The sequence below is a fragment of the Pecten maximus genome, chromosome 6 (genome assembly GCF_902652985.1).
Source record: "Pecten maximus chromosome 6, xPecMax1.1, whole genome shotgun sequence".
NCBI classification, from domain to species: domain Eukaryota; kingdom Metazoa; phylum Mollusca; class Bivalvia; order Pectinida; family Pectinidae; genus Pecten; species Pecten maximus.
In genome coordinates, this window is record NC_047020.1 from 37,238,671 (window position 1) to 37,252,890 (window position 14,220).

At 36.2% G+C, this 14,220-nt stretch overlaps 1 protein-coding gene across 2 annotated transcripts in view; it reads right to left on the minus strand.

Moving 5' to 3' along the window:
* Window positions 1–603: 603 nt before the first annotated feature.
* The window catches only part of LOC117329690 (transcriptional regulator ATRX-like), a 42,237-nt gene continuing 28,620 nt past the window's right edge, over window positions 604–14,220 (minus strand). For both annotated transcript variants that reach the window (XM_033887766.1, XM_033887764.1), the window contains exons 22-31: window positions 12,710–12,774; window positions 11,245–11,422; window positions 10,320–10,551; window positions 8,426–8,550; window positions 7,343–7,520; window positions 6,017–6,202; window positions 5,048–5,231; window positions 4,178–4,347; window positions 3,594–3,698; window positions 604–2,786 (exon numbers count right to left, since the gene is read on the minus strand). In XM_033887766.1, the coding sequence (XP_033743657.1) occupies window positions 2,655–2,786; window positions 3,594–3,698; window positions 4,178–4,347; window positions 5,048–5,231; window positions 6,017–6,202; window positions 7,343–7,520; window positions 8,426–8,550; window positions 10,320–10,551; window positions 11,245–11,422; window positions 12,710–12,774 (1,555 nt within the window). In that variant the 3' untranslated portion in view covers window positions 604–2,654. The remainder of the gene's footprint in view (window positions 2,787–3,593; window positions 3,699–4,177; window positions 4,348–5,047; window positions 5,232–6,016; window positions 6,203–7,342; window positions 7,521–8,425; window positions 8,551–10,319; window positions 10,552–11,244; window positions 11,423–12,709; window positions 12,775–14,220) is intronic.

Here is a 14,220-nt window from a genome sequence, read left to right on the forward strand (position 1 = left end):
CAATTTTATTTGTGGACTATACATAATCAAAGCATATAAATACAATGTACATGCGCAAACAAATAAAATATTAATTTGAAATTAGTTTAATTTGTTTTAATTTCAAAATCAGCCTAAAATGAAATGTTCTGGGAAATTGGATTAAAATCAAAATGATGATCACAAAATTAATAAACCAGTAAGAACTTGCCGAATGCATTCTTCTTACTTTTAATATTAACCTACAATATAAATTAACATCATTGCACGTCTTTCATTATATTAACTCTAGTATAATGAAAATTTGTCAGGAATATTATTTCCTTTTTGATGAACAGAAAAAATGCCTTTAGCTACTGCAAATTTCCCTTATTACATTCTTGACTCATTATAGAAAACAAAATTGAAGGAATGCTGTTTGAAAGTGGGTTTTACTTTCTTTGAATTCCATATTAAAACTATACACTGATTTTGTTTGATATAATATATATCAGCATATTTAAAAAAAAAAAAAAAAAAAATGAACGCCTGGATAGTGTATTTCTTCCACATATTGTGTGTTTACCATAATAATTTTATGGGATTCAACAGAATTTAATATTATGATAAAATGTCCACTCTGTATTTTTTTGTGTATTTTCCATATGACCAGGTGTACCCTGGATACAATATCTATTACTCTTTTGTAAAGTACAAATTAGACCAAATGATCACTGCAACCTAATGTTTTTGTACATCAAACAGTTTTTGTACATCAAACAATGCTATGCTATGGAACGTCTCGGTGACTTCACAAAGCACTACAAAACCAAAGCACCGACACATACAAGAAATCATGCCAAATATCTTAATATTACAACATTAGTTCTAGCTACGTGACCTGCACATACGACACACTTCCCTTTCCAAACCAATACCAACAGCAGAATTACCCGTCATCCCATTCTCAACTTACCACATGCAAATCCTTCCTTTCTATCTGATCACAGTCAACAAGGAAAAGTAAGAGGATATAAATACTTATTTTGGCACACTCAAATTTTAGTGAATGACCGAATCAAAAACCAGCGCCATGATGAATCGGGGCTGCCAAAATACATGCCACAGAAAATAAATGAACAGAAACTACAATTAGTGTAATCCTGATTTAGCAGGATTCTTTCCTTCGCAGAAATTGCTAAAATAGGATTACCACTAAAATATCTTAGTATACAGTAATGTGAGCGATCTGAATGGACTGTTCCCAATGTCTTAACCAGTATCATATATAACTACAATCGATGTACAACCACATTCTACACAGGTGCAAAAGATTATAATCTTATGCTCTGTTAAGATCTTTAAAACAAACATTATAATCATGAGCTCATACCAAGTGTTTGTAAGGAGGAAGAAGGTGAGTCCGGGTTACACACTTTTTTTTATTGATGTTCATTCAGTAATTTGGAAATCTTGACCACTTAATTAACAATGAAAGCTATGTAAAATATACAAAACAGAAAAAAAGGCATTTACATAACTACAAATGTAGTTTACAACAAAAGTGTCCAATTCATATCCTCAATATTGAAATGATAATGAAACTGACAATGTTAATCACATTATGATTTTCTGGATACCATTTGAAATCAGCTGAAACAACTGATTTAAAATGTTTCCAATTAGGCTTACTTAGAATCAAGTGACAACATAAGGCTTCCAGTAAATCAGGATTGAAAGGAATTACAATAAAACACTTAATTTAAACTGTTAACCTTCAATTCTTACAGCAAATTATGTGACCAAGGAGATGGTAAACCTCTGGTCAGTTCAAACAAAATATTGTTGTACATATATTACCTTAGTAAATCTGTTCTGATCCAATCACAAATGTTATACATAGTTGGTGTCTAAAGTTGTGTATAGGTATTGTTGGCAATTTACAGCAGAAGCGATGGAAAAAGTCAAATCGCTTAAAAAATTCAATGTTAAATATTTTAAAAAATATATAACCGCCAGTCACACTTCACTATGGCCACCCATACAATTTACGTGTCCAGAATCCAAAATGTAGTTAAATATTACGAATGACTAGGATTCAAACTGTGACTAGATGGAAAATTATTATAAAATTTGCTGGAAATATCTGCTGATGCAGACCGACCAAAGATTTACCAAAATCTATTATTTCCAATGTTGAGTTATCTCCCCTTCTGATTTGTGTTCATGATCACACTAGTCTCATTTAGTATTTTGTTTTTATTTTAATAAATCACACTGATTGTTAGAAGAAAAAAAGTAAGTTTTTAAGGGTTAAAAAATGACATAGACTAGAACAAAGGAACAAATATTGCCACATCAGGTAAAAAGTTAATATAGGGATCAAAGTCTGCTTAACAACATCTTGCCAAGGTTTGCTTTCAACATTACAAAAATATCTATAACCTTAATTTATAACCTCGGATGTTCAGAACAAAGGAGGAACAAGAATAAATTACCATACAAGCAAAGTTTTAAGTTAACCAGACTGACACACTTAACATAATAAAATATTTGAGAACAACACGTCCTCCGTCAATCTGTTGTTCCTTCACAGTTTATAAGTTAATCATCTAGTTGTGACCCATATCCAACGTGTCCGAGTCACACAGCGTTTATGTAAACATGACAGTATCTGTAGCCTATGTGAACCATGATTATCTTCTGTTGGGCATGTGACCTTGCTGACCGGACATCCTCTGGTGTGCATTCAGTTGTTGTTGTTGGCGCTGGATCTGGGCTTGGATCTGATGAAGCTGTTGTTGGTGCTGCATTTCTCTTTGCTCAAGCTACAACACAAAACAGTTATCTGTAATATATGCTGGCTACGGCAAGCTACAACACAAAACAGTTATCCGTCATAAATGCTGGCTACGGCAAGCTACAACACAAAACAGTTATCTGTAATATATGCTTGCTACGGCAAGCTACAACACAAAACAGTTATCCGTCATAAATGCTGGCTACGACAAGCTACAACACAAAACAGTTATCTGTAATATATGCTGGCTACGACAAAACAATGTTTGTTGTACTCCAAACTATGTAAGATTTCCATAATCTCTAAATGCTAATAGAAAGAATTTCTGCAACATCTACAAGCTAACGGACAGCTTTGTGAACTATCAGCTACAACAGTAAAATTTTTGCATACTTTTTAACACAACAGGTCTATCATAATTCTACAATCCAAAACAAATTTTGTTATTCAGATTCAGATCATATCTGTAATTGACTTCAAAAAGACATCTTCTCTTCAGTTGTATACAAGAATTAGGTACTTTATACACTAATAAAACACAGATTTCTGAAATCTCTACCTGTATATAAAACAAATTTTCTGAAATCTCTACTCTCTAAAACAAAGAGTTCTGAAATATCAACTCTTTAAAACAAAGAGTTCTGAAATCTCTACTATCTAAAACAAAGAGTTCTGAAATCTCTATCGTGTAAAACAAAGATTTCTGAAATATCTACCATCCAAAACGAAGAAGTCTGAAATCTCTATTATCTGACAAAAAATTCTGTTCTCTCCACTACAAGACAGGTGCCTTAACTCTTTATAAAAGCAATGCCTATGATGTACACAATCTCACCTGTCGTTTCTGCATTTCCTGCTGCTGCATGTACTGACTGGTGATGATGTGACGTATGACCCCCTGTACTCTGGCCGTCAACTGGTCCTCAGGCAGATGTGGGAACTGTAACCAATGAACAAAGCATAAATATACTGTGTAATGATGAAACCAACCAATAAAGCACAAATACATTAGTATGATGCAAACACCATCCAGCAAAATGTAATGAAATAGTGTAATGGATCATTAAAATCTTAAAGTCTACAGTTGAATGGACAAACAGGAATCTGTCTATATCCCCTACCAACTTAGGTGGGTCAAATATTTTTTATTTCTTATTCACTTGATGACCAATGCTGACCAATACAGGCATGGCTGTACATTAACTGACCGATGCTGACCCAAAATGCATGTTTGTACATTTACTGACCGATGCTGACCCAAACAGGCATGTCTGTACATTTACTGACCAATGCTGACCCAAACAGGCATGTTTGTACATTTACTGACCGATGCTGACCCAAACAGGCATGTCTGTACATTTACTGACCGATGCTGACCCAAACAGACACATCTGTACGTTTACTTGTGGAACAACCTACCCGTGTCTTCATATCCTGAACCAACTGGAGCAAGTTCTGTTGGTTGAATGGCATGTTGGAGCCAGGCATTCCTCCACCCATCTGTGGGAGCCGGAGGCCTTGCTGAATTAGCATGTTCATGTTGATGTTAGGGTTTATCCCTGGAGGCATTCCTGGCATATTGTTCATACCTAAAACACAAACAAATTCTTAACGTCTGTTAAGGGCAATTTCGGAATCATTTGTGTGGGAGGGGTAAGAAAGCACAAATTTGATGGATGTTGGGGTAAAGGCCAATTTTTCTACGATTCTGTACTAAATATGTTTTAATATTTAAGGGGTTCGAGGTCTCTGAATAACCTCCAAGATGTATCATTTTGGAACAGTTATAATTATTTAACAAGATGCCCAATGAGCCTGTGTCGCTCATCTGCTTCTAGAGCAACTTTGAAGTTGAGCAATGTCATTTATGCAGATACTAAAGCTGATTACCACTTTATTCAAATATCAGAGCAGGCTAGGTTTATTCATATCAATAAATTTTGTTGTAAAATATTTTAACTTATTTGACTCCTGTGACCTTGAATGTAGGTCAAGGTTATAATTATTCATTTTAATAAACTTTGCAGCACTTCACCCAGGCATGGTACAGGCCCAATTTCAGCTGGACCTCTTGGTTATTGAGAAGTTGTTTCAAGGAAAAAATTGACACTTGATGTGGCACCATGGCATAAAGTTCAACTGCCCTTTGGGCAGGCGAGCTAAAAAAATTGCAGTTCCAATTTATTGCTGTATATTTTTTAACCAAAAAGCATTATGGGTGTGCCAATCTATATGTTAAGTCTGTTATATGATGAAATTTAAGTGTGCCAAAATTAGTGATTTACTAACCCATGAACTGCTGGCGGACATTGTTCATGATGCCCTTCTTCTCATCCTCAAACTCTTTCCAGGCTGCCTGCCTCTCTTCTTCAGTAAGCTCCTCGCTGATCTGGTTCTCCAGCAGGGAGTCGTGTTTGTGATAAGAGCAGATCCATTCCTTGTGACTCTGGAGCATCTCGGCAAGCATGTGGTCCTACAAAGGTTTTAACATGGTCGAGTATCAACATATGCTGTATGTAAAAACAAATCACTTAACTGCATAAGGCCAAAAAAATTAAATCATTAGTTTCTCAGGCCAATTTTTTTTCAAAAGTTATGAAAGAGGGAGGTGTTTTTTCTTCTATTAAAAAAATGAGGCAAGTCATAGCATTTAGAATCATTTCATGTATTTGTGTTCAGTCATCAAGTCCTTGTGAAAGTAATCAACATAATAAATAACACGTCTACCAGGAAAGTTTCATCAAAATCATTCCTTCACAAGATATTGTGCAGAAAGAAATCAGCCAATCAGGTCACAGCAGCCTCATTAAATATGCGTGGAATATGACGATAATTGAACTTGAGCGAGGGGTTTAGGTTATAAGTCTACCAAGCAAGTTTCATCAAACTGGACAGACAGATGGAACCCCGCCAACTTCGTTGGGAGGGGGATAATAGTGTGTCCCCAGTACGGTTCGTATATACTCTATTGCAATGTATTCAACCTACCTCTGCAATACTCAATAATCTCTAACACTAGCATCAATAATTGTTTGTTTGTTTTTGTTCAATGTCCTATTAACAGCCAAGGTCATGTATGGACGAGCCTGGTTTTGGAGGTGGAGGAAAGCCGGAATACCCAGAAAAAAACCACCGACCTATGGTCAGTACCAGGCAACTGCCCCAACTGGGTTTCAAACTCGCCACCTAGAGGTGGAGGGCTAGTGATAAAGTGTCGGGACACCTTAACCACTCAGCCACTCTAGCATCAATAAGTACCTGGGGTAATTCTGGTGTTGGTCTCTCCTCCCTGTTTGGATCATCTAAGCGGTCAGGTTTGAAGGTGTAGAGGACCTGGAGGTCATGAGAGGTGAAGTGACGCTCTATCTGATGTTCATCTACCACACGTTGAGACAGGGACTGCTTGGTTACCTGCCGTTCATAAATCTTCTCCTCCATGGTGCCCTGTAGAGTGACCACAAATTACAGTACAAGTCTTTTTTTTGCATATTTACAAGAGATTTCAGATGGATCCTGGCACCTACTATTGAATTATCTTTACTGGTTCTATATAAGACTAATATTTCTTTACTTTCCCTTCCTCTTAATCATTTTATAACAAGGGGATTCTAAGAAAGACCTAAAGAAGAAATGTTTGAAAAAAAGTGATAACAATTTTAAAGTAATTAAATCCAAGATGACTGCATATTGGCCATTGTTTGTTTTTCCGTTTAGGTCACCAAATTGAGCAAGCACAAGTAGGGCCCAAAGAAACCTACATATGATATCCGAGTATGATCAATCAAGACATTCTTGAGAAAAAGTGTTTACTGATGGAGGGACAATGGCAGAAGGGTGATTAAACAAGAGGCCCATGGGCCTTAACTGTCATATGACTTTTAAAGACCCGATTTCTATTGTATATATACTCAGTAACTAGTATAGTGGTACTGCTGATCATGGCGGTCATTTTAGATTTTTGACTTGGAAATAACAATATTTGATCAGAACCATCTCAGGATCACTTCAGGCAAGTTTGAGTTGAATCCCACTTGTTGAACTTCGGAAGAAGTTTGAAATGGGAAAACAATTACCCTATATAACAGACAGAACACAATGGCTATTGGACATCCTTTACCTTCCTGTTGGATGACCTAATAACTCGCTGTCTGATGATGGTGAGCTAGCACTTTATGAATGTAGCATTTTAGAGATATTTTGCAAAAAGTACAAGTAAAATTCCCTTGAATTTTCTCACAAAATTATCTTGGAAATGACTTATAATGACTTAAAATTTCAACTACCGTAAACATGTTAATTTTTGCACACTTTGAAAATATAACGAATTAGCATAATGAAGAAATAAGCACATTTCCATATTCTCTGTAGGAAAAGCACACAGAAAATATATAATTAGCGCAATGCTTTAAGGCCGAAAAGCAATAAAATCGGATTATCACGAAACTATGCACCTTTACAGTATCTTATTACGATCATAATCAGTGCAACCCGAAACCTACCAATTTACCATGAAAATTTATTTAATGATCAACAGTTATGATCTTTCTTGCCGTATTTTTTTTATTAGGAATGTTACATTCATACCTGTGCTAGGAATCTGTAGATGTACACTGGCTTAGTTTGCCCAAATCTGTACACACGGAACACAGACTGTACATCATTGGAAGGATTCCACGACGCATCAAATATGATGACCCTGTTAGCCGCAACAAGATTGATTCCCAAACCACCAGCCTTGGTGGAAATGATGAACAGCCTTGCCCTGAAAAAACACAAATAGTTAGTAAAAAAGATGATGGTTATATTTCATATCTAAAATCAAGGTAGACTCAATACCTTTCTCTTCCTAAATCTATTCAATTCCTGATCAAGAGAAACAGGAAAGTCATCAGCCAATGAAACATGTTTGAATTGCAATGATAATGTAACAACACTCCATATGATTCTACATTTAAGTCACTATTCTTCAAAGTACTATTTATCAGTCAGTGCAAATTAAAGTTGTTACATCAAGCTAAAATTGCTATGTAAAACCCACCGTATGTCTCAACACCTGGGTTACTTTATAATAAAGTTGAAGTTGCTAGTTTATTGCCCTGTGAATGGCTATGGTCATTTTGAAATGCAGTCACCATGCAGCCTGTGGCTAACCCACTAGATATCATACAGGTGGACCATGTTGCATATTATCCAAGACAAGGACACGACCTTAACATCACAGGATGATCTGTGATCTCAGACAGCACAGGATGATCTGTGATCTCAGACAGCACAGGATGATCTGTGATCTCATGAGCTTCTTGAGAAACACAAACCAAAGAACCAAACAACACATCACTGATCTTATCTGAGGTTGCACAAGTTTGAAGCTCTATCTTACTGTACTAGTATTTTCCTGGGCCACTGAAGGGCGATGCTGAATTTGTTTTTTCTAGCACCTTGTGTCTCAAAGGGTGAAAATTGATACCAAGTTTTTACCTATAGTTTCCTGGGCCACTGAAGGGCGATGCTAGATTTTTTGTTCTAGCACCTTGTAGTTTCTCAGAGGGTGAAAATTGATACCGAGTTTTTACCTGTATTTTTCTGGGCCACTGAAGGGCGATGCTAGATTTTTTGTTCTAGCACCTTGTAGTTTCTCAGAGGGTGAAAATTGATACCTGTTTTTACCTGTAGTTTTCTGGGTCATTGAAGGATGTCGCCAACTCTTTTCTGTGCTGAGCACTCGTTGATCCATCCATACGGAAATAGTCAGCTCCTTTTGTCCATTGTTTACCAAACACACTTTCTTCAGGCTTCAAGTAAAATTTTGTCATTAAATTTCTTATAGTGCTATCTTTTCTGCTTAATTGAAATGTCAAGAATGGATGTGAAAATGTCTTACTGCCATTTGTTCTGACATGTAAAATTGAAGCATCTTTCGACCTATTTAAAAGAGTGAGGTCAGCTCTGACAGGGTAAGAACAAGTAAGAAACAAGCATACTGGGTACAACTAAAGAAACACATGTCCCCTACTGGCCCCCGCTAAAACAGTAAGTGACCTTGACCTATCTAGAACTGTCGCCAGGATGGCTGACTAATACCCCCGCAATCTGCACGAGTCAATGGTGAATAGGAACTGTTAATTAGAGGCTAACTAAGATAACCCAGTAATATAGTGACCAGTTGCCATAACAACCATAATTTTGAGAAAAAGAAAGTGGCATGCACATCTACACATGGTCCTCTATATTTGTGTGAAGTTTCATTGAAATTGGCCATTTAGTTTAGGAGGAGTTGTCCGGACAACCTTAAAGTTATGGTTCTTATCAGAAAACCTGTTTATAGTAACCAGTTGCCATAGCAACCATAATTTTGAAAAAAAAGAAACTGGCATGCACATCTACACATGGTCCTCTATATTTGTGTGAAGTTTCATTGAAATTGGCCATTTAGTTTAGGAGGAGTTGTCCGGACAACCTTAAAGTTATGGTTCTTATTGGAAAACCTGTTTATAGTGACCAGTTGCAATAGCAACCATAATTTTGAGAAAAAGAAAGTGGCATGCACATCTACACATGGTCCTCTATATTTGTTTGAAGTTTCATTGAAATTGGCCATTTAGTTTAGGAGGAGTTGTCCGGACAACCTTAAAGTTATGGTTCTTATTGGAAAACTTGTTTATAGTGACCAGTTGCCATAGCAACCATAATTTTGAGAAAAATAAAGTGGCATGCACATCTACACATGGTCCTCTATATTTGTGTGAAGTTTCATTGAAATTGGCCCTTCGGTTTAGGAGGAGTTGTCCAGACAAACTTAAAGTTATGGTTCTTATCAGAAAACCTGTTTATAGTGACCAGTTGCCATAGCAACCATAATTTTGAAAAAAAAAGAAAGTGGCATGCACATCTACACATGGTCCTCTATATTTGTGTGAAGTTTCATTGAAATTGGCCATTTAGTTTAGGAGGAGTTGTCCGGACAACCTTAAAGTTATGGTTCTTATTGGAAAACCTGTTTATAGTGACCAGTTGCCATAGCAACCATAATTTTAGAAAAATAAAGTGGCATGCACATCTACACATGATCAATAATATTTGTGTGAAGTTTCATCGGAATTGGCCCATCGGTTTAGGAGGAGTTGTCCGGACAAAATGCGTCTACAGACAGACGGACGGACAACCTGATTCCAGTATACCCCCCTAACTTCGTTGCTGGGGTATAAAAACACTGAAACTCGAACTTGTCCGATATATTATGGTCCTTGTGTGAAGTTTGACTAAAATGAAGCTGCTAAAGTGCTGACAAACTTTTGACATTGGGTACATACGTATATACAAATGTACAAGACGGACGTAAAGTAAAACTATTGTCACCCAAATTTCACTGGTAGGGGACTAATAAAATTTATGAGAATGTTTTCATGGAAGCTTTTTACGTTAACATTTAAACATATAGGAAAAGTCTAAATTAAGATATTAAGCTGAAGATGTTCATGCCTGTATTTAACTTTAAAACAGTTTGTTGTTTCAAGACGAAGTAAAGCACATGCCAAGCAGCAATACTAATCAAAATATTTACTGTAGTCTCTTCAGATTTTTCCTCATCATTTTTCTCCTTTTCCTCGTCATTTTTCTCCTCTTCCTCCTTCTCCTCTTTTTCTTTCTCCTCACTATCATTTTTGTTTTTCTCTTCTTCAGCTTCCTTTCTCTTCCTCTCTTTTTCCTCAGTTTCCTCTTGGTGTTTCTTGTCTATATGTTCCAGGAAATCTTCTATCAGGTCTAACGATAACAGACTCTGACTGAACACCAACCTGAAAAATGTATAGGCAAATGAGACAACCATTGTATTATACATCATGTTTGTCGACAACAAGCAAGCTAAAGCACTACATGTCCCTTACCAGCCCCAGCTAAAAATAGTAACAGTGATCTTGACCTTGACCAAAAAACCCTATAAGGTCAAACTTGATCTGTAGCTACTCATACTGAAAAAAGTATGGAAAACTGAGTGGACCGACTAACGGACAACAGATCGATGAGGAGGAAACCTCTATAACACCCCCCCCCCCCCCCCCATTTCACCAGTAGGGGACAAATTACCCGACATTTCTATTTCAACAAAGTCAAGTATCTATGCAATTAGATTACACTTCACATATATAATCAGCTTTACATATCCTGAACTATTAAACGAGGAGAAAAAACCCATCCTACTCCTGTGCAGTAGGGAGTCAAGGACAAAACCTTTGACCCTTTAAACTTGACCGATGACTACAAGAATGTCATCAGGTGTAGAACTTGGGTGTTATGACTCTCTAAGGTGGGTATTAAACTAACACTATATGTATCCCCTATCCCCCCCCCCCCCACAAAAGAAAAAAAAAATTAAATCAGTAAGCTTAAGAGTGGTTCACAAATAAGTGCTCCCCAAGCTGATTTTAGGTTAAACATGGACAGATACGGTACTTTATAAACATTACAATAAATAAATAATCTGTACTTACACCTTATCACCAATCTCCTCAGACATACGAAGGATCTCAAACAGCAGTGAAAGTTTGCCACTAAGCTCTATTCTATGCGCATCCTCCTCAGTGACGTAATCGGCCCACCAGTCAGTGGTGAGTGGACGGTCCTCTTCCTCCTCCTCGGCTGCTTTGATGATGCCTTCCCATTCAGTTCCTGAGATCAATACATTTCAGTGATTTAACTCCTAATACAATGCATCCTTAGCAGAAAACTAGAAAATGTCACAAGACATAAATGCCCCCCCCCCCCCCCCCCTGACATACCGAACCACAGAATAGCTAGATAAGCTAGTTACATTGCATCTGGATGGGCTATGACACGACACATGGCAGGGGCATAAAAATCAATAAGTTAACTGTGACAGTGTCTCTTACACCAGTCCCAAAAACTAACCATACAGTTGCTTCACGGTGATGAAGTTAACAGAAGCTGTAATATTGTTCTTTAAGCGTTTCCCGATCGAAAACCAGCAAATGACAGTTATTTTTTAAAATCTAAAAGGTTAAGTCTGGCATGTTTATTGTGTCATAATATACCTACATACCAAATTTCATCAAAATCGTTCATCTGAATTTTAACCAATTAGAAGCCAGCAAATAGCAGCCTTTAGTAAAACATGAAAGCTAGCATTGTGTTTCTGACATCCTACTTGTCAACATCAAATTTTTGATAAAAATCAGACATTATCAACCAATCAGAAGCCTCATATATGGCAGCCATTTTTTTGTCAACATTTTTATTTGACCGTAGGTGTGTTCCTATACTGACACTTCCTACAAAGGTTCAGTTTGATGGACTAAATAGAACAAAACTTATAGCTCAAAATGTTTTAATGAATCAGAAGCCAGCAAATGGCAGCCATATCAGGAGGTTGTAATCTCTAAAGGTTTGGTGAAGAATCAACTTATTGTTAAAAAAAGAATTGGGGTAAAACCAGCAAGTAAATAATTGTCATAATGAAAATATTATCAATGTTTTCAAAAATAAGTACATTGCCAGCAAAGAGTAATTATGACAGATTGAAACAATAACAAGCTGTTGTATCATTTTAAACAATATCAAAAGTTACATACTATGCCCTTTTCCCAGCTTCCAAAAGTTTGTTTTTTTTTTCTCCTTTTCCCCCCCTTTAAGAATAATAACTAATCCCAAATGTTTCATTTATGACTAAGCAAACTTGTAGTCAAATACAGTAATGAAACTGAGAAGGAATCAGGATGTCCCTCTACAAAGTTGAAATCATGAAATCATAATGTAAAATCCCTCCCCCCACCTCAATGTAATTTCTGCAAGACATCCAGTTGATTATGTTTGCCGATAACTTGATATTCCTAAAAGTTTTAGTTTTCTTTAATTGTTAACCCATATGTCAACATTTAGTCTGTTCTACCAAGTATCTTTTAGCAAACACAAGTAGAAGAGAAATATTCTGGTATTCACCTTCACCCCCTCTTGATCTTGTTGTCCACTTCTTCACAACTTCTCCTTTGGAGTTGACTGCGACTCTAAAATATTGAGAAATCAACCAATCAACAAGCAATAATCTCTAAATGTCTCCTACAGAGGTAAATGAATCAGTTGATATTGCATCATAGTTTGTGTCTCCCTACACCCAAAAACCAAGTTCATCAAAACTGGACAATATCTTAATTTTGACCAATTATAGGCCTCGGTACAGCTGACCTGTCAGATGACTGATCGAAAAAAGAAAATACTCTTGCGCACTGCCAGTCATGCACTATGTAAATCTTCATTTGATTTCGCCCAAAGCTTTTGGAGAAACATGTTGGAAACCTCCTCAGCGGAAGAAATAAGAAATTATTTTATGAAACTGAGCAAAAACAATATCTCCCCAAAACAAAGTTTAGAGGGACATAATTAGCAAAGTGTGAATTATCAATTCATTTTCTTGATTTTGAGACAAAGACTGTAAATAAACTGTCTTTTGCAGCTACAAAAATTCAGGATTTCCGCATCACAAGTTAGGGACGTTAAGACTTTCACTCTACACAACAGTTCATGTATAACCTATGCATGTACATATAGGTAAGTCCTCAGGTTTACACAATTAGAAACATGATTGAATATAATTGCAAATAAATACATAATGCAACCAGACTGTATTGGTGACAATCAGTATGTGTTGTCATTAGATAAACATCATATGGTCCTACAATGGCTTAAGAAAAGACAATGAATATATAATATCATAGAAAAATGTACAGGGACTAACACTTTTTCACTCTCAAAATGTCACGAAAACACCAGAAAAATGTGATGTGCAGTACAGTACATCTTATAAAGGGTGTCCTCTCTATCTTAACCCTTACAACGCTGTGCTATATTACTATAGTATATGCCTCACTGCTGCATTCTTTTTGCCTAAGTAGGCAAATGTGCATTTGTGATGTTCAACCTGTAATAACTTTTTTATTTGAAGTCACATTAAGTTAATCAACAGGTAAGTAAAAAAGTGTAAACTTTAAAATAACTTCTAGCTTTTTAATATATTGAGTATTTCATTGAAGTATTGACAATATAAAATCAAAATAAACAAAATTCATGAAAACTAAATCATTGTCTGTTGTAATTACACCTGTTACAGGTGAAATTAATTTGCAATTAAAGGTACAGAACCATAATGTTTGTTCATTGTCTGACATATGAAATGATCAATTTTCACTCCTTCAAAAACTTCTATATAACTGCAAATGGCCTTTTTTCACACTGGTTATTGTAGGCCACATGTTTTTTGATGAACAGGTAAGATATTGTAATCAACACAGGTAAAGGTAGTGTACAGGTAAGGTAATACATGTAGTTACAAAGACACTGTCATTTTGCGTCTTGTGTCATATGAGTTTAGGACATTAGTTTTGTTTTCACACAATTAATTCTGAAGAACAGCCTTGTAGTCTTTATGAGTATGGTATTTCTCAAAACACTCTGGA